Raw genomic sequence first — 21810 nt, forward strand, 5'->3', positions numbered from 1 at the left:
AACCTGTTTTAGAGCAACGAGTCAGTCAACATGCCTTATCAGTGTTTCATATTTTATCCTTAAAATACCCAAAAAGCTGTCTAACAAGGAAGTATCCTTAAGGAATAGAAAGAAGACAAACGTTTAATTGACAATAGAACTGGCAGAGGGCACAGGTGTCGTTGTCCATCAAATCAACAGAACATGTCTAAGACTTTTGCACAGCAGTGTGTATGTGTGTGTGTGTGTGTATATATAAAAAATCTCAGAGGATGACTCAGAATCAGAGGCAGAGCCACAGTAAATGTCTTGTTTAAATTTAAAGTAAATTGTAAAATTGTTTAAATACTTGTATACTTGAAATATTATTTCAAAGTTGTATAATGCAACAAAAATATATTAAAAGGGCCGATGGTTTCTCATTGATACTTTACTCTTTCTCAGTCAAAACGACAAGTTTCTCAATATCTAAAAAGCTTAGAGGGAACGCTGATCGGAACTACTTTCAGATTAAAAGATGCATGAGGCTCCAGCTCTGTGCAGCCTGCTCCTGGCTCTAAAGGATGCATGAGAATCCTACTTTGTGCAGCCTGCTCCTGGCTCTAAAGGGATGCATGAGGCTTCTACTCTGTGCAGCCTGCTTCTGGCTCTAAAGGATGCATGAGGATCCTCCTCTATGCAGCCTGCTCCTGTCTCTAAAGGGATGCATGAGGGTATGCTCTGTGCAGCCTGCTTCTGGATCTAAAGGAATGCATGAGGCTTCTACTCTGTGCAGCCTGCACCTGGCTCTAAAGGATGCATGAGGATCCTGCTCTGTGTAGCCTGCTCCTGGCTCTGAAGGATACATGAGGATCCTGCTCTGTGCAGCCTGCTTCTGGCTCTAAAGGAATGCATGAGGATCTTGCTCTGTGCAGTGTGCTCCTGGCTCTAAAGGATGCATGAGGCTCCTGCTCTGTGCAGCCTGCTCCTGGCTCTAAAGGATTCATGAGGCTCCTGTTCTGTGCACCCTGCTTCTGGCTCTAAAGGAATGCATGAGGATCTTGCTCTGTGCAGTGTGCTCCTGGCTCTAAAAGATGCATGAGGCTCCTGCTCTGTGCAGCCTGCTCCTGGCTCTAAAGGATGCACGAGGATCCTGCTCTGTGCAACCTGCTCCTGGCTCTAAAGCAGTGGTCCTCAAAGTCGTGCCCCCGGGCAAATTCCAAATTCTCCTGATCATGTAATTAGTACCATAAACATGTATAATAATGGCTAACACTTAAGGTTTACAGGTATTGTTCTAGCCCACATCAGATGTAGGTGTCTATGATATAAATTCTGAGCATAAATGCTTTAAGTCGGTCCTCTGGGCTCAGGACTTCATCTTATTTCTTAAGACTCAGGGAATAGTCCCTATGTGGGTGGGTAAAAAAAAAAACCTGGAAGGCACTAAGGCTAGCTCTGGGGAGAAGGTATGTTTCCTTAAAATACTTCTATTTGAAGACCGGAATATATCTTCATGTATAGTTCTTCTTTAAATGAATACTAAGTTCTGTAATTTACTTGAAAAATTAACATTCTTTCCATGGCGTTCCTAATTAACATACTGTGGTCTGTAGGAAGATGTTTCCCATCTAGACAGCTTAGAATACCTTTTAATTTTGTGATGGTTTATAAACCCATGTCATCTGCTGAGCTGGTAGTTTTTGATCTTCATGCAATTAGGCTGGTATACTGATTTAAGAAAAGCAAGTAAAATTAAAAGCACTTTCACAGTAAAATTATACAGTCATCTGATTGCTGTCTACAATAAACCTTGCTGCTTCAACTTTGCCCTCTGCAATCACCAAGAAACCAGTAAATGTGTGTTCCAGGACCCAACTTTTGGTGACCACAAGCAGCAACCAGCAGTTACTGGAATGTCCAGCAGGGTTAACTTGGTTGTGACATTTTCAAACTATATTAACATGAACATCCATCCTGTATATTTTCCCATCTTGGTTTAACTCTGAAGAACTTCTCATATTAAAAGCTGGAGATCAAACTGACTCCCATATAATTTCCACAACAGACAGCCCCAAGCAGGCGTTAATAAACTGGTCAACGTGGCTCTATATGGATGAAATGCATATGTCTGGCAGTAGATCCAGTCAGTGTAATTCCGTTGTGCTGGTGCCAAATGCTGGTTTCTGCAGAAGTAGATTTAGTCCACGTAGTTATGAGGCTGCGGTGACTGTAGCTGGGTGGGGAAGTCCTCAGTGTAACTGCTGTGGGGCTCCAGCAGGATTAGAGGGTGTTGGTCCTGGGGCAGTCTTAGCTGGGTGGAGGTGACGGAGGAGATGGGTGCTGCTCTTGAGTCTCATCCTGGTCGTCTGAAGAAAGGTGGACTCGCTGCTCATCCAGTCGCTTGGCCTGGACCCGTTGGATCAAGCTGAAGAAATCTTCATCTGGGACAGTGGGAGCTCTGGGTCCTGGATCAGGTGGGGAACAGCGCTGGTCATCAATCCTGGAAGCCTGGGGGAAAAAAGAGAACAGGACAAAAAATAAATGGATATTATTTTAAACATACCTGGTACTTTGGTATCATTTCACATGATTGATTACTTTAAATAACCCTTATAAAAGTAAAAGCATAGCAAAATGTAATAAAGCATAGGGAAAGCATTGTAAAGAATATTGAGGTTTGGTAAAGCATATTAATAAACATAGCAAACAAGTGCAAACTATGTTAAAAAGCATGCAGTTAAAAATACAGTGGTAAACTTTTCAAATTTTTATAAGGGAAGTAAGTAATACAGAGTGTTCCATAAGTCAGGCATCATAGACAATATACTGCATTAGGCCAATTAGGATGTCCACTGTTAAATTGGTCGGCCACACCCTATTGTATCTGTACTAAACATCGAAATGATCCAAATATGTTCTTCTGCTTAAATGCATTCACAGCTGAAACAAATAGAGATCTAAAATTAGCATTACACCTATGATGCCTGATTTACGGGGCTCCCTGTATAATAACAGTACGAAGATGTTTATAGGATTGGAGTAGGACTCTTGAAACATTCTGTTGCATTTGCATAAGGGCTGAAGATTACCTGGCACTTCATGAGCATGTTGAAGAAGTCGTCGCTGGGCTCCTGGGGCTCGGTGGCAGCGCAGAGGTGCCCCAGGTTGTTCTGAGTTATCCGCAGTCCTGGCAAGTTGTTAATGCTGGCACGCTGGTCATCTAAACGCCGGCTCTGAGAACTCGCAATGAGATCGAAAAACTCCTCCGTCTGGGGCGAGGTCATTAAGGAAGAGGGGGCTAGAGGCAAATGAGAATAAAATACAGAAAACATTAGGAAACTCAGCTGAATCCTGTATCGGTCAAAATAAAGGACAGGTCTGCTGACTGCCATGGAGGTAACCTGTGATTTATACACCACCCTCCACTAAGAACTGGCACCCTGCCCTGAGAAGACCCCTGTGGCAGGCTGGCGAGTGGATAGAGGCCCAGAGACAGACTGCAGTTCAAAAAAATAACTATTTTATTATAAATAAACACAAAAATGAAAGGGCACAAGGGCCAAAACAAAACAATTTAAACACAAAGAAAGACAAAAAGTAAAATTTACAAAAATAACAGTTTCCAGGCTGGGCAATGCCTTCACTGGATTCAAGTTTTCCAAACAACCAAAAAAAACCAACCTGCTTCCTCAGCTCCCTCTCTCCAAATGAGAAGCAGAGGCCTCCTTTTATATCAGGTGGCTGGGTGCTGATTGATCGTTAATCAACCTAATCAACTAATCAACCCCAGCCACCTGAACATAATAAACCCAGGCAGGCAGGGGAAGTTAACCCCATCCCTGCCAATTTAAAGGGCAGAGCTTTGCTCTGCCACAACCCCACACTATTTAGCTTGGGTAGAGCTAAATACTGTGTATGGAATTAGTGGAACCTGCAAAGGTACAGCAGGGTTACAGTCACTGCAGGTTTGGGATTGCCCTATTCACAAAAACTTTAAGTGACTGTGTTAAATAGTGTTTATAGTTTAAACAGTGCTTTGAAATGAGAATAAACTAATAAAACGTTTTACTAATCAAAATGGTACTTAACAAAGCATTCCTTAAAACAGTCCTTGAAGTTTTGTAAATAGGAACCTGCATTTCCATATGGAAAAAACAAAAACAAATATATATGTATTTGTTAAACACTACAGTTTGTTTTTGTTACCAAAAAATGTATAGCATGGAAAAAAAATGTAAATTAAATGGAGCAGGTGTTTTTTTCCTAAATCAAATATGCCCTACTTTTAGTTTACTTCAGTTCAGTACTCATTGTACAATCAATAGCAGCAGTAAAGATATGAACTGAGCAAACAACTGCCCTTGAACAGTGTCTGCAAATAAATGCTGTAACTGCTGCTACAGTAGGTATTTCCATCGGAGTCTACTGAATACAAGAGGGCATGCCTCAGGTAACTCTTAAAGAGTATCTCACCGATCCTGTCGTCCAGCGAGGAGGCAAGGGTGGAGGAAGCCCCTTCCACTCCATTTTGCTGTTCATCCAACGGGCAGCGCTGGTCATCCATGCGGTTACTTTGGAACTTACTGAGCAGGTCAAAAAAGCATTCTTCATCCGAAGGGTGATGACTGATCTTCTGAAACACAAAAACAGGTGGACATGATAAAAATACAGGGAGGACGATTTAATTACTATCATATTTTAATAAGTTTTATTATAATTCCAAATCACTAAAGTATAGTTTTATAATAGACACCATACACCTTTTTCTTATCTTTCTACATGTTTCAAATGAATCCACAGTGAAGATGGTGAACTTGAAGTCAAGCTGCCACCTACTTAGCATTATAATTTATTTCCAATCAAACCCTTTGAAGATTCAGACTCCAAGCCCCTTAATTCCACTGGCCAGAAAGATTGATGTCAACCCAGTTAGAAAAAAAAAACCTTTATCTTCTTGACTTCTCCCCATTCTCCCTGAGCTGCAGTTGGGATGTTTCTCAGGACCGCAGGATCTATTAAAGTACCGCCCAGGGGGACAACTTCAGCTAAATGAGCCTCTGCCTTACGAGACCTGTCACTGTTATAATGACAAGCCATTCCTACACCTGAGATTGGAAGCCTGAAACTACTTTCACATGTCTTGTCATCACACACACAGAGAGAGAGAGAGAGAGAGAGAGAGAGAGAGAGAGAGAGAGAGAGAGAGAGAGAGAGACTGGAAAATGAAATTCAGGCCCAACCTACAGGGATTAGAAAAATAATCCATAACAAGGTAGTATTGGCGGACTGTCAATCAAAACACAAATTCACAAATCAGAGCTAACAGATATTAATATTAACTAAATCAAGTTATTAATCAAATCAATTAATCTTGTTACACAATTGATGTATTAAAATGTTTGGAAATACTGTTACTTGATTTATTACTGTCTTGTTCACAATCATCTTGTAATAAGCCTTTGGAGAAAATACGATCGATCGCTACTTATCTTCAGATTCTCACATTAAATGAAAGGCTAGTACAGAGGCTGCTAAACAGATTATAAAACAAACTTAAGATTCTGCACAGACAAAAAGTATTCCTGTCGGTTGTACTTAAATCAGTACTACAGTACTATAGGGATTTGAACAGGTGACAAGCCCAGGACGTTAACCACTGGACCACACTGCCTCCTGGGATGGGACAAATAACATGACAATGAACGTGCTGTATATACTGCCTTTATTAAAGAATGCCAGATGCCCTTGGGTGACCGAGTTTTGGAACTGTTTCTAATAGATTTCCACATCTGTATAACTTGGCAAAGCTTTGCCTTACACTTCCAACCAATTCAGTGGATGCAGACGTGCAGTCTGAATGTATGGGCAAGTCCACACCAGACAGAGAATGTGGGCAGCAACTGCAGGGGGATGTTGCGTGCTTGCCTTTTAACAAATGACAGCACTCTGTTTCAGTAAGGAAGCAAGTACCACCACTTTTAGGCTTTTATAGTGCTTTGAAATATTATCTCTTAGGTTTATTTAATGTTTAAACAGGTCTGCGAAATAATAATTTTATTCTATAACCTACCTGTGAAAAATACTTAAATTTACTTAAGTTGACGTAGCATAACCATGAGGAAACTATGCAAATGTGGTAAACAATTAAAAGAGGTGGGTGTAAAACCAAAGAAACAAACAATGAACTGCTTTCAAATCTATGAGGCTAATTGTGTAGCATAAAACCCTTCTCATCTCTGGAGACCTGTGTTCTAAACTGTCTCAGCACTGAAATGTGCTTGCAGCCCTTGACATTGTCCCTAACTTCCCATGAGCATTACATTCCCAAGCACCACAATTAAAAATACATGTAATAATAAAACCCCTGAGCCAGAAGCCCCACCTGCCTTTGTGTCAGTGAATCCAAGGACAAGGACAAGGCACTACATTTCAATTGTTTTCCACTGTCATTCCATAGACATTCTTAACTACTGATCTTCAATACATGTCACTACTGTACAATCTTGCTGCCTTTTAATTAGTGCGTTATTCCAGGTTTCATCTTTAGAGCAATAATACAAATCATCTTAAATGGCTGTTAAACTGTACAATGTACACTGTGTAAGGGTACACTGGACGCTGCTGCTTTTAGTGTTAGATACAGCCTGCAGATTCAATATTAAGCTGAACAAATGCTTATTTAATAGATTGCTTCTCCAATTCATATACATTAAAGCCTTAAGGCCACCTCAGTACAGCTACTTCACAAATTAGGCCATTATTTTCAAGTATGGATTTGCTTCAATTATGGGGAATGTAAAGTCACCTTCAGTATCAAGGCCATCCCTGTATTCAGTATTAGTAAGTGGCAGGGTTCTGAAAAATACAACGTTATACATCCGCACATGTTAGTGTTAATATATACATATATATTAAAAAATACATAACAAGTGCTCTGGCTTTTCTGTTCTGTACCACATCGTGGATTATTATTGCTGTGTTACTTGTCCCTGACGCTATCAATGCACTGGAGCGGCCATTTTGAGAAGAGCTTTATATCTTTAAAGTTGTAAGTGTAAAAAGTTGTCAGGATGTCAACAATGAAAGGAAAATGACAGGTACATTATTTAATTTTTAACGTTATATTTTAACGTTATATTCTTCGGAACCTCGCTACTTAATCTTAAAGGCCACCATCAGTACCAAATATATCAAACCTCCTAAATGACCTCTCTAATAATAGCACCATGCTGTAGACGCCCGTGTTTTTATAACTAAACAAAATCAACATCATAATAATATCATAGACACATTCTTTCATTTAAAAAAAAAGTGCAGAAAGCCTTCTGGCTTGTAAGAACCTAAAGATGAGAGAGTACATCTTTCCATAATACCCGGGGGTCATTATTATCACAGTCACAACCATGACTCCTGATCTATAATCATCAAGAAATCCTTACACGGTTTCAGCAAAAAAACACCCAACAATTTCGGTGACCTTTTACAACCAGCAAAGTTCAGAAATGTAGAAGGACGTGGTATTGAATGGCTGGCCTATTCATAATGGACTCGTAGTTTGTAGATTTGTATCTTGTGGGTACAGCTATTCATCAACACAGGCATGTAGACACTTTTGAATCAAGCACCTGGTCAATGACAAGACAACCCTACTATGCCCAGATGGCAATTCAATTTACTTCTCCTGTATATGCTCAATGGACAATATAAACACTGCATACAAATATATATTTAGATATACAGAATAATTGTCATATATCTGTTCTAACTGTTACATATTGTATTGGAGACACTATAATCTCAATTTTTGTTGCATCAACCTTCCTTATTTTGCCAAAAATCGAATTAAGGGCCTCTGGGCTGTTGACAAGAATAGATCTAGTATTTCTCAAATCTCATTTTCATCTAAGGTCCTGGGTTTTTCAAATAGTTCTGCAGAGTGATAAGGGAATTGAATTTGAGAGCTTGACGGACGTGTTGATAGATGGATGTTGCTATTGAAAGAAGCAGAAGATGTACAGCGTGTGGATTAAAACAGTTACCCTGACAGACACAGTCAATACAGATCAAAGAGATATAGTGCTGAGAAACTGTCCAGCGCTAGTTTTTGATGGTCAGAAATGGGTGTGCAGGCCCCTTGCCTATGGGGATACCCACTGTTAAATTAATTCTTGCTGGGTTTCTAAGTCATAATTCTACAAGATGATATGGATTAAATATTACTTTCAGTTTTGTATTCAGTTTCAAAAAGTGTTTATGTAAGTGAACCATGTACGATGTATTTTATCTGTATCATTATTACTGATGATTAATGAAATGCTAAAAGAAACTCAATAAATTATATGACAAATGTTTCAACTAGAAGACTTTTTCAATGTGTTCTCCAAGACTTCTAGTCAAATTTTGCATTATACCACTAATTTGTATTATCTTTAATAGCCTATAAGCCAAATGTATATTGTCTGTTTCTTTTTTAGTTAGACAGGGGTGCAGTGCTAAATTGTACTCAATTACAAACCACCTGCATGTTAAAAGAACAGGTGTGTTTCCTATACGTATACAGATGCGTAGAATGAACTGAAGGGGTTAGAGGCACATGTGTGCAGTCTATTGCTCCCAGTACAGTGGGGAAACCAGAAATGTCATAGAAATGTGTTTTCAAGGCTTGTAAGTACAGCCTGCTTTTAAGAAAAAATAGGTGCTTGGGCATTCACCGCAAAATTCATTGAGCACAACTGGCAACGCACGAGAAAAAGCAGACTGGGAAATGCCAGCAATAATTACGACTGTTAAAAACATTGTGACAGGCTGGCAAGTGGATAGAAGCCCAGTATTATCAAAAAAATAATACTTTTATTCACAAATAAACACAAAATAAAAGGGCAAAAGGGCCAAAACAAAGGTATTTATACACAAATAACAAAACACAAAGCAAAACTTTAAAAAAAAAAAAAAAGGTTTCCAGGCTGGGTGATGCCTTCACTGGATCAGAAAATATAAAAAACAAACCAGCAAACCAAAAAACAACAAGCACAACCGCTCGCTCGCTCGCTCGCTCGCTTGCTTGCTTGCTTGCTTGCTTGCTTGCTTGCTCAGCTCCCTCCTCTCCCTAATGGGAAGCTGAGGCCTTCTTTTATGTCAGGTGACTGGGTGCTGATTGATCGTTAATTACTCCAATCAACCCCATCCACCTGAACACAATAAACTCAGGCAGGTAGGGGAATTTAACCCCATCCCTGCCAATCTATACAGGGCAGAGCTCTGCTGTTCCACAAACATGCTTTCAAAAGTTCTTAACAAATTGAGTCGATAGTAAGTGCTGCAATTGCCTGCAGCTTTTGTACATCTCATTATAATATTTGAGAAGCCTCATGCACACTATCTCCACCCCCTTTTTACGAATTTATGCAGGAACACCCATAATTACATATTCATCTAAGCTTGAATCGTAAACTTTTGTCCCCCTCCAAACTTTTATTTTTAGCTTTGTTTTGTTTTGTTTAGTAGATGTGGCACTAGGGCTACCATTGCTGATGTTATCCAGTGACGACCCACACACGTGACAACCCCCCCCCCCCGTTACATACCCCCAGATTCTGACACTAAAGTACAAACATCTAATAAAAGATCACTCATTCAGCTGTAGACAATAGTCAACCCAACAATGTATACAATTCATTCAGAGGTAAAAAAAAGGACTGTATTTGTGTTTGCCAAGTATCAATGCTAAACCCTTATGGAGGGTTCCTGCCTTCCAGATTTTACATGTAAAGTGATAACATCTTTCATGGCATATTTCTCAATTGTAATTCAATGCTGTCATAACCAACTAGTTCATGTAAAAATTCAAGAATATACAAAATTGTGTCTAAATTTAGATTTAGTATTAATTAAACAGACAAACTCCTACTGGAAAGCACAGCACCCGATTGCATTATCAATCTCTTCATCTAGGTGCAACTTTATAAAATCTTTATGTAAACAAACAGACCGACAAAAACACCATAGCAGGCAAATAGACGTTTTGTATTATAAAGTGTTATTGATTGATATTCTCCCCTTTCAAGTGTGCAGGCTACAGACTGTTGAAAGCGCTGTGGAAATATTACCCATTATGGGGAGAGGGTCCTGTACTCCTGTATCACAAATCAGAGTCTGCTGTGTGTGCCGAGAGAAGAGAGGCTCAGCATGAAACAAAAACAGAACACAATGAGCAGAGCCACAGGGATCTAGACAGACTGGCAAGACTGAATTCTGCTATGACGAAGAATAAGAATTAGGTTGGTAACTGTGTCAATGATCCAGTTACCGCAGTTCAATCAGAGGGTTAAACCAGCTTTACTCACCTTAACTACCCCGGTGCTGTGCAGTCCCAGCTCACAGCAACAGTCACAGACCCCTCTACACAGTCCCAGGTCAGATCCTAATACGGTACGTGTTGTTCCATCTGAGAATGTACAGGGCACTCCTCCTCTGCGCTTACATCAACAGTAGCTATATAAACCAAACTGCATCACTGTGCCTCTGCACTGTCCTGGGGCTGAGAGAGCATTCCTCCGCACTGAGTCTCCCTGTCCCCTTCTCCCAGAGGGATGAGACCGGACAAATCCCCTCCCTGCTGGATTTTATCAGGATAATTGCAACTGAACCCTTTTCTAGTACTGTGGTTGGGGGTCTTGGTTTAGACCATGTTTTTAATCTCTTCTCAGCTCACAGAGGATTCAATGGGAGGGCTTTGCTTGCTTGATTCCAAACACCAATCCTGTCAGAACCCTCATGAATAATTGATGAGCCTAGGCACTGGAGTGTGCCGATGGAATCTGCTGAGTCCCCAGAAACAAAGATTACCCTCACAGCTCATCCCTACTGGCTAAGGATACCAGAAGAATCATAGAATTATAGATACACTTTACTGGCTAATTTATGGTTCACTGAGCCCAGGGCACCTAGGCCTACAGTATATTCTCAGAGCGGTGTACTCTAAATCATTATTAAGACAATCTGAAAGAGGAAAACCCCAATGTGCTGGTTGAGTCCATGTAAGGTTTTAACATCAACATGTACAGTCATTAGATGATGTGGAAGAAATAAAATCTCATTACATTTCTTAGTTGTCTACTTCTGGTTAGGTTACTTCATTGGATGTGGTTTTCTTCTAAAATAAAACCATGCTAATGAGTATAAATCTTTGAGACATCTCTGATGTCTTTGGCCCCCCCTACCATAGCAATCTTCTGAATCAACAAGCACACTATATACGTAGAATCAAACATAAAAAAAAATTCTCTGATTTTCTACAAGCAGTTTCCATAGCTTTCCATAAAGTTTGTGTCTGAAGCAGCGGATCTTGCAGACAGTTTACAAAGAGATACAGTATAAGCTCCCCACACTCCCCAGAGATTAATAAATACAACTCAATATCTCACTGCAATCATCATAAAAAGGTTAAATAAAAGCACTAAAATGGCATTTGAATCTATTAAACTTTAAAGCCGAGGTTGGGTGCTGTGTAACCAACAGATGCTGCTCTTAACGCAATGAAACCTGAGATTCTGATTCCCCACAGCACCGCGACAGCTGCTCATGGCTTTATCACAAGATGTTCTACAGTTGTAAGGAGCTGTGGCTTCTAACTACTTGACAAACTGACATGGTTAAATGTGTCATTTTGCAGGGGTATGAAACTTGGCTGGCTTAACCATTTTTTTGTTTGTGTTTTGGAAAATCATAGTTCATGCATATCCGTATAAAGTTTACCACAGTAAAAGCATTTTAACGTTTTATAAAGCACAGTGACATCATTGCAAAGCACAAAGAGGTATGATAAAGCAAAACCATGGTAAACTGTGGTTTATCCGTGAGCAAGCATGCAAAATAAGCATGCACATTTACTTGTGGGAAATGTTTATAAAGAGACAGCTTTGTTTTGCTTTAATTTATTTTAAACATACCTTTAGTATTCCTTCAATGTAAATGAGGGATGGCAAACATTGTATATTCAAATAATATATAATAAAACTGCTTAGCAAGGGGAACTGTCAATAGTCTTCTTTTGTAAATCACAGGACTGGTATGAGGTGGTGTAGCTTGCTGGTTTTTAACACATCATGCTGGTTCTAGAGAATCCTCTAAAACCAGACTTGACAATCAGATTACAGATACTGGACGAGCACTGATGGGCCAAATGGACTCATTTGTACATTTTGTTATTAATGCAGCATCAAGAGGTAAAAGAAACACAGTCAAATTACAGTCTCTTTACTGTAAATGTATTGTTGTCTACATGAATCTTTTTGCTGTGAATCTGTGCACCTGATTTATGTAACAGCTGTTTATCCACAAGGAACCCAGTAAATATTTGTTTCAATTCCCAACCCTTGCAGGTCACCAGCTCACCAACAGTAGCTGGATTTCATACCCAGGTTACTACACTGCGTTCATCCTGTGAGTCTCATATTACAGCAGGCAAAACAAGTAGATCACAACATGAATTTGGGTCAATGCTTTCACAAAATTATATATTGTCTCTGTGCAAGAGTCATTTTTTAATTCACAAAGCTTGTTTTCTTCAACAGAAAATCCTATTCTATCCAATAGAACTGCACCTTCTAACTTTAATTCAAAACTACTGTAGATTTGAAATATAAACTGTGTAGCGCTGCTTCTGCTTGATAAAAGCATGAAATCAACAGGGCTGGTGAAGAGTAGTCATGTAAAACACTGTAAGTAAAATGAAATGCATGTTTTTCATGGTAGACAGTCAAATACACAGTTTCCGTTAGATCTTTATTAATAATAAACTGGGTCAAATCCGAGTGGTCGATGAACAGACATTTGGGATTTTGAAAAGGGAGGGGGTGGATGCTACTGAAGCGTACTGAAATGAACCACAAGCTTGTTCCCCAAATTATTACTGCCTGCTGTGTCCTGCACAATCTGTGCCAGGACCGTAAGGAGGAACAGCTACCTCAGCCACCTGCAAGAATTGCATAACAGCAATATGAAGAGGCTCCTGCTATTAGAGATGCACGGCGATCGTTATTTTTGTAACCCAACGGTGTACTTTTATCTTGTATTACATTTTTGTTTCATTAGCTTATTTTGTATCTCTTTATACCACATATGGCATCCTCGTGAGTGCTGTACTTGTTTGACTGCTTCTTCTAAATAAAGAATCGGAATATTGAGTAGTATTGTTGATTTCCGAGAAATAAGTCACAAAAATTCCACACCACATTTTATTTTGAGAGTGGGTTAAACAATGTTTAACTTGTTTTATCTTGTTTTTTTAGTTGCGTAAACTCAAATGGTACTAATTTAAATCAACATTTACAGTTCTGCTCAAATCATGTGGTTTCAGTATCACAGCACTTTACTGGGTAACCTCTCCTTTAGTGACAAACACCCCCTGCCTTCATTTCTTTAAATCTTGATCATGCTCTTTTCCAAGAATTGCAGATTGCGTACATATTTGTCTTGGATATGTACACAATCTCTTTTTTCTGTTAATTTTTTTTTCAAGTAAATACAGAATTTAATAATTTGAAGATGCTTACAGACTGTGCCACCTGCACTCTGATGTCATTGTTGTCCACTGGTGATGCTCTGCGATCCAGCCATCTGCTCTCCCCTCCTTGGGTGTCTCTCTCGCTTCTGATTGGCCCACTCAGGTGACTCCTGGCTCTGGCCTGTGACTCGTTCATTTGATGACTATCTCCGTTCTGATCCTGAATGGAGCAAAACAGTCTCTCACTCAAACAAGCTGGAAGCATTCATGAACAATAAGAACAGTACTGGTTCTGATCCAGAAACTGTGGTTACCAACTGATCACCACAGTACCAAAAGCACATTGTGGCCTCGGTGAGAGTCCCGCCTGACTCATCCCAGGGTTTAAAGGAATGAGCTATGAAGATGAAGCTATGGAAGAACTGAATCTATTTAGCCTAACAAAGACGAATTATGGGACTTAACTGAAGTTTGTAAAAGGAATTGACAAAGTTAACTCTAACCAATACTTTAAGCACAGAACAGAAACAAGGACCACAGCTGAAAATGAAATAGAGACAGACTTAGGACAGAGGGAAGGAAACACTTCTTCACACAGAGAATGGTCAGTGTGTGGCTGATTTTTTAAGATCCAAGCTGACAAAGCTTTAAGATCAGTCAGCTACCAGGAACCAGACAAGCATAGACAGGCCGAACTTCAGAATGCTGGCACCAATTGTGGTTTGCAACCACAGGTATAATTATTTGAGGGAGATATGTTAGTGCAACTGAAGTATACATTTGCAATTAAAAGCTGCAATACTAAACATTTAGTATGCTTCTGTAAAAAAAGCATCAACAATGGATGGCACCATTTTTTATCACTTCCCACCCATTAAACAAAACGATGTAGTGGAATTTTGTAATAGGCTGTTTTTTTTTTTTTTTTTTTTTTTTTTTATAAATACATGAAAAAATATTAAGAAAAGATAAGGTAACAGTTATAACAAACCTGTACATCCTAGTTTATTATAGGCTTTTTAAAGTAAAAAATGGACTTGATTATTCTTTGTACGGCCTGTTTTATTACTTACATTATTAAAACATTTTGATTATTATAGGAATTTTAGATATTTTATATATTAGTATATAAAAATAATATATATTTATTATTTATAGTATTTTATTATTTTATTTTATTATTTATCTAATAATTAATTTAAGTATCAAAAACATAATTATCACATAAATAATTATTATATATCATTATATATATTCTATTTATTATATAAAAAAATTTAATTATTTTAATATAATTAATATATTATTAATATATAATCAGGATATAAAATAAAATCATATTAATAATATTATAAGATAATTCATACTTAAAAAAATTAAATTTTGATATTAAAGTTAATATATTTAATTTATTAATTAATATTAATTTATAAATAATATATTAAAATATAATATGTAATTATTAATAAATATAAATAATGTATATAATTATTAATTTTATTATATAAATATATTTAAATTAAAATAACGCTACAGGATAGACATTAATCCATAATATACTATTATAATATAATTACTATAAATATGAATATATAAGACTACTCAATGGGTAACATGTTTTTTTTAAAGTAATAAAAAAATGACTAAAAAAGATTTAAAAGTGAGTAGTTTTTTGAGATTTACGATTAACTGTAAATACAGTATAATCGTAAATCTCAAAACTACTCACTTCTAAATCTTTTGTAGTCATTTGGTGGACTTCCTCCAATACACATATAGGATATTCTTCAAATAACATAATAATTGTATATAATAATATTAGTTAATATATATTTGATATTTATTATAAAAATATAATAGTAATGAATAAAATAATGTAATTTACATTATTTGTCTTAATAAAGGGATATATGTGTAAAATAATAGCGATTGTTATATTTAACACATTATTTTTATTAATAGAGTTCCTTATGTTTACATAAATACACGAATGTTTTTAACTAATCTAATTTCGTATAAAACTGACAAGATTAAAATGAAATTAAGTATAATCACTATTAATACGTCATCAAAAGCAAATGTACATATTGAGTAGCTTCATAATTATATACATACATTCTATTTATGGATGTATATATATAACATATTAGTAACTATATATCTATGTTATAAATCTAAAAACTACATAAAAGTATATACTTGCACATATTCAATTATGTAGCATTCTATTACAACATATTGTTATCCAAATTTTTCATTCTTAGTTTGTTAAAATTTTTCTTATAATTAAGATATTAATAAATTTAATGGATTATACATAATTTTTAATATTTATCCTAACATAACTAAATTATATAGTTATAATACTGATTAATAGAATATTTAATAGAATAAAACGTTTTTATAATGATCAAGTTACGATAATTTAAATTTCCAAATACGTAACATCGTATTTACACTAAATCTTAATTATATCGATATAAATTAAATTAATATTTTTATTATACATATCTAGAAGAATCATAAATGTTATATTTATATATTTTAATTTCATTATAAATTATAAATTAAGTTAAAATATATTAATTGAAATATTTATTAATAAAAATATAAATTCTTTAAATATTAAACACCACTTTAATAATAATAAAATTATATAATATTACGATGCAATATATGACTATAGTATCTTTTTTATGTAGGTCAGACTAAATTAAGTATATAAAATATAAAAGTTAATAATTAATGTTAATTGATAAATATAATTCCAATCACTCATCAATTGCTACCTATAATTTTGTAGAGATTAATAAAATAGAATTATTAATTACTGAATAATATGTTAAAGATATATTCTAATTATCGGATAAATAAACCTGCTACATATGGAGTTGTATTAAAGGATAATCAAGTAAATAAATGATATAATGTAAAAAGTTTTAGAAGATAATTAAAATTTTTATCATGCAGTGCGAGTCATAGTGACATTGCATTATTTTTACTGTTCATTGTTACTATATATACAGCTAAGAAATTGAGACATAATAGGAAAATAATAAATTCGTGTATTTTACTGTAACACCAGATTTCAGATTTCTCTAGAAATCTTAGTCATGTAACATTGCTGACCAACATGATATTTACAAATATCACTATTTCCAATGCGAAAACGGGCAAATGTGTGTCTTTTCGTTTTGTGATACCCCAAGTGTCAAAGATATACAAGGACTAAGGGAGGACGTTTGTTAACCGCGAGACTGAGTTACCAAAGGTGGTCGAACATACATCAAGTTTGGGTCAATTTATGTATGTGACGCCCTTTGCGCTTCTTTGGAGTTTCAAAATGAACTGTTATATAATTAATATTTAACAATATTCAATAAAATAAAATAAATTAAAAAAAGATAAGTGATGTTAAAAGCAATTTTTGAGTAACAATCAACTTGACCTGTAGCGCCTGTGCATGTTGTGTTAAGTAAATCAATTATCATATTATTATTATTATATTATATTATATTATTATTATTATTATATTATTATTATTACATTTGGGCAGGGATTTCCAAATTGTGTGTTTCACAGATAGTGAAGGTTAGGTGGTACAGTACTAACAAGATGCAATGTATGATGCTGCAGCTGTCACTGAATAAAAAAAGATGTTTTTCATAAACCCGTGTCTAGTTTATATAGATTACATTCCAAAGTACTGCAATCTGTTTGGAATAAATATTTTAGTAACATCCCTTTATGTTAAACTTGCTTTAGGCTTGTTGCGAATGTTGTGTTTTATTTTCCTCCTAATGCTACCATGCTTAATTACCCCTCGCAGTCACAAACTTTTACTAAACAGCAATGATATTAAAATAATCATATCGGGGGAGAGGAATGAAGCGGAAATGTATGTCGGCGATACAACCATCGTTATTTATTTGAACGATTTGATTTTGTGTGCCCAATTAATAATCGACTGCTATTTGGAGTATTAACTGACTACCCGAACATAAATATCGACCAAGCTAAGATTTATTTTTAAACAAAAATATAATGAGGGACAATGTAACAGTAAAAAGGGTCCAATGCTGGTGCGTTTGTACCAGTGAGTAATTACGGTTTAACACAATCCCTGAGAATAATGAATTACATGAAATCAATCCTATACTGGACCTGTGTACTCTAAATGCTCATATATTATTTGCTGTATATTTCCCTGATATTAATTATTAAAGATGACTTCACAGCTCAGATATCATTACTGTAACGTACATAAAAGCTGACAATGTGCTCTACAAATCTGCTGTCCTTATTCTTTTGTCACGCTGCACCTTAATAAAGAGCACATAACATGATTTACTACCAGTTAAAGAGCTACAGAACTTCCTGCATTGTATATCGCAGTACATTTATATTCCTGATAGTTTTGACATGTTTTGTTCACACATCATAGATACATAAGCATCACAGTTTATATAGTTCATGATCCCTCCTGCAACAATGCTGGCGCTCTGACTGAAATGAGATATTGTGGGAATAGAAAACCAGCATTGTTAGAGTAGGGACCATGATCTGCATACACTGCGATCCAACACTGGACACAGCAAAGGTAACATAATATGTTTCTTGTAAACTTTGCAGGGTGTTCTGTTACACTAAGAAACACAGCAACAGAGAAAAAAGAAAAAGAAAAAAGACCTTTTCCGATGAGTATTTCCACAGATCTAAGCTGTCGATGCTGTTTCTCTTAACAAGTTTAGGCCTGGCTCCTGTAAGAGAGAGAAAACTGTATTATTAATGCTTGTGCTGTTAACCCCTGTGAAGGGTAATATTAAACTGTATTATTAATGCCTGTGCTTGTTTGCTTGTTGGTATTAATCCCACTGAAGGGTAATGTTAAACTGTGTTTTAGTAATGTATTTATTCCTTGTGTGCAGTGGTGACTACAACCAGACACAGCACAACAGCATGAACACCACCATAGAACGGAGTGGAAGTGTACAGTATTGAAGGCCCTCAGAACTGTACTGTGCTGCTGTACCTTCATATTCAAAAAAATATTTGGGGTAATGAATAGGGAAATTAAGTTTACAATCCTCAAATAGAAGTCTTTGTGCTGTTAATTCTAATTCTAACATACCTGGATGTACCAGTATAAAAGTTTACTATAGTAAAACCATAGCAAAGGGTTATAAAGCATAGTGAACACTTGTAAAGTCCAGAAAGGTACAGTAAATCATATTAAAAAAAAACATGGTAAACCAAGGGAAACTATGGTAAATACAATATAGCCATGGGAAAACTGCTAAATTACAGACTTTTATGAGGATAATGGCAAATAAGAAAGGTGAAACCTGCACTTCTTACAGCAATTTGCACGTTATGAATGCTGTATTACCAATACCCAGCATATATACACAGTATGCGGTCTTGAGCTTGCAATGACCAGGAAAATGGCATAGGAAAAACAGCCGGGTGCCAAGATTTTTGGAACTGTGACCATAAAGTAAAAACATTTATATAGCCTTGAACTGAACAGATATAAAGGCTAGAAACTTTTGCCAATGTTTTTTTTGTTTTGTTTAGTTTTTTTTTAATTTTCACATCTCACCAATACAAATTATAAAATACTAATTATAATAATATAATAATAATAATAAACTTGACTCATAACTAGAAGTGTACCGTACCAAAGTGTAGCCATATCTGTCAAATTACAACCACAATTTTCTTCTTTGATACCCACAATCAGATTTTTCGGACCATCTAATACAGTTGTGTACCAAATTGTAAGCCAATATCTCAAAATGTTAAGTCTTTATCTTCCAGTAACAAAACAAACACATGATGACAATAATAGGCACAAGGCAGGGCAGGTCACAGTGAAGGGTAGATTGTATCCAGGCAGTTTCCATATGAGATATTAGCAAGCAGTAAAACAGCATTGACATCAACGGGTTGACAAAAATATACAGTCTCTACTTCACAGGGACGAATAATTCAATGTTTTATTTCAAATTGGAATTTACTACAGTCCTCCATTAACTCGCAGTGTTACATTGTTTTTCAGCGTGATCCTTCCTGTGGAACACAAGCTCTGAAACTCTGTTAGGTATTGCATATTACTATGACAAAACAAAATCTGACCTCTTCCTAAATAGTATACCTTAATATTTCTAACCTTAAAGATAATAGATTAAATGGTAAAGTTATACAGCAAGCTAATCACACACACACACACACACGTTTGCATTCATATATTTGTGGGGACTTCTCATTGACTCTCACTTTATTTTTATTTACTATTTCTAACATTCAGACGAAACTCCACACAGGTGAAAGTTGACAGTAAACTAAATATTTTGGCCCTTTTTTTTTTTTTTTTTGTGAAGGCACATTTAGTTCTTAAAATTGTGTTTTACAAAGTGGTGGTTTTTCCAGGAGTTACGATCTTTCTGGGGATATGTTGTCCGCACATTGATAGTAATACTTGCCCCCCCCCCCCCCCCCCCCCCCCCCTCAATCAATATGAAAACTTTGATCTTTCAGTATTCATCTATATACATGCATCAGTTTGAGAAGCAAACAAGCAAAAGCATGCACACACACATACTCTTACCTAATTTTGGAAGGGGCAGCCCAAGAAGCGCACTTCATTCCTAGGTAAGGCATGTGTCCCTGTACCTACAGACCTCCAGACACCTGGTCTACAGCAAAGTGGAGCAGCAATCAGCATCGCTCTCCCCACTGCTTAGTTACGCCTCCTGTGCTGTGTGGCCCTCGCTGTGGCTTTCAGGTTGAATGTTCCACCTTGAAAAAAGTGTTTGCTCTAGTCTTAGTGGCTTAGTTGGAGAATGTTGTTTTCCTTTCATTATTTTTTTTGTCATGTGAGTAAAATAAAAAGGAAAGAAAGGGAGAGAGGGAGGTTGATGTGGAAACTCTAGTAAGTTTCACCTTCAAGAAACCCATAAACAGCCCAGTACTGTTTGTTTGCCAAACTGTTTTTGGCACTTTCTCCATCTGAGTAAACGGTAGAAGGAGTTTTGAAGGTTGGGAAAGACGATAATACATTATTTTCACTTGTTGTTTTAAATGGCTTTTAACTGTCAGCCTCACAGGTAAAGAAAGAAAACAATTCTCCCTTTCACAAATACACAGATTTTATTGGGAAATTAATTAACTAGGTCAGGGATAATATATCTTAAGAATCAGATTACCACCACTGCAACTCTGAAACCGTGCTAACAAGTCATCAATCCATTAACACTCATAACATGTGAGGGTGATTGTTCCGTGGTGGTGCATCCGTTATAAAAGTTTACCATGTAAATTTGCACGCTAATTTAGCATTTTTCCCTTGCTTTCTAACCGTAGTTTTCCATGCTTTTTAATGTGCTTTACCATAGCAGTCTGTGCTTTACAATGCTTACCTATGCTTCACCATGCTTTCACTCTGCTTTATTACACTTTGCTATGCTTTAGCTATTGAAAACTTTTATTAGAGATTTAAGTGATTGAGGGGACATTTGTCCCCTTCTCCTGGGTGATTAAAATCCTTTTTTATAGTATTGGTTGGTAATTTTCTATAGGATACTACATACAACAATGTGCAATATATTTATATACAGCGGGTACTTCGCCATAATGGGTATTTCTCTTCTACTGTTACTTATATTTATTAAACAAACATTCATGCTGGTTTAAAAGCTGGAACTGTATATCAAGTATATGTTTTCCTCCTTGTAAACTAAAAAACAGGTGTATACAGAACCCAGCTAAATATGAATTTGGAGAAGGTCAGGTTCAGATATCCGACTGAGATCACAATACATTGTGGGTATGGATTGTGGCGTGAGTTTCCAGCCCTCGCTGAATAAGCTTAGTGCTGTAGGTGCAGAGGGGAGCCTGTGTTGCTATGTTACTGCAAGTGGGGCTAATTGGCCTCAGCGCTAGCCAGTGTGTGTGTTGGCCTGTGTTCAGGGCTGGGCTCGACTGCCATTTCAATGCTGCCAGTGTCAGGGTGTGTTTGATTTCAGGGTGTTGCTTCGATCGCTGCTGTTCCTTCTGAAAGAGCCTCGTTTATATGAGATGGAAAGTTTGTGGGTGTGTTTTTTAAATTATTTAAATATTAGAAAACAGTGACAAAACAAGAACTTTGCTTTACCAATAGGTACATTTCACCCCATTTAAAATGTTTTGACTGCTATGAAATTTGAAACCACAAATACTCCACATCAGATACATGCAGGGTTCAAATACGAGGGGGACTCGGGGGCACCCCATAAGCGATGAGAGCCCCCTTTTAATGGTTTGAATTAATAACCGTGGGAGGGAAGGGTTGCTTCTGCATTCTG

At 36.6% G+C, this 21810-nt stretch overlaps 1 protein-coding gene across 6 annotated transcripts in view; it reads right to left on the reverse strand.

The window, feature by feature from the left end:
- Positions 1 to 310: 310 nt before the first annotated feature.
- The window catches only part of LOC121303561 (G-protein-signaling modulator 1-like), a 48890-nt gene continuing 27390 nt past the window's right edge, over positions 311 to 21810 (reverse strand). For 2 of the 6 annotated variants that reach the window (XM_041234335.1, XM_041234337.1), the window contains exons 10-14: positions 18155 to 18225; positions 13515 to 13685; positions 4435 to 4594; positions 3051 to 3259; positions 311 to 2469 (exon numbers count right to left, since the gene is read on the reverse strand). In XM_041234335.1, the coding sequence (XP_041090269.1) occupies positions 2269 to 2469; positions 3051 to 3259; positions 4435 to 4594; positions 13515 to 13685; positions 18155 to 18225 (812 nt within the window). In that variant the 3' untranslated portion in view covers positions 311 to 2268. Of the gene's footprint in view, positions 2470 to 3050; positions 3260 to 4434; positions 4595 to 10304; positions 10634 to 13514; positions 13686 to 18154; positions 18226 to 20075; positions 20173 to 21810 lie in introns of those variants that run through there. The other 4 variants (XM_041234338.1, XM_041234336.1, XM_041234339.1 and 1 more) reach the window with 4 other exon arrangements.

The sequence above is a fragment of the Polyodon spathula genome, chromosome 33, assembly GCF_017654505.1.
Source record: "Polyodon spathula isolate WHYD16114869_AA chromosome 33, ASM1765450v1, whole genome shotgun sequence".
Taxonomy (NCBI): domain Eukaryota; kingdom Metazoa; phylum Chordata; class Actinopteri; order Acipenseriformes; family Polyodontidae; genus Polyodon; species Polyodon spathula.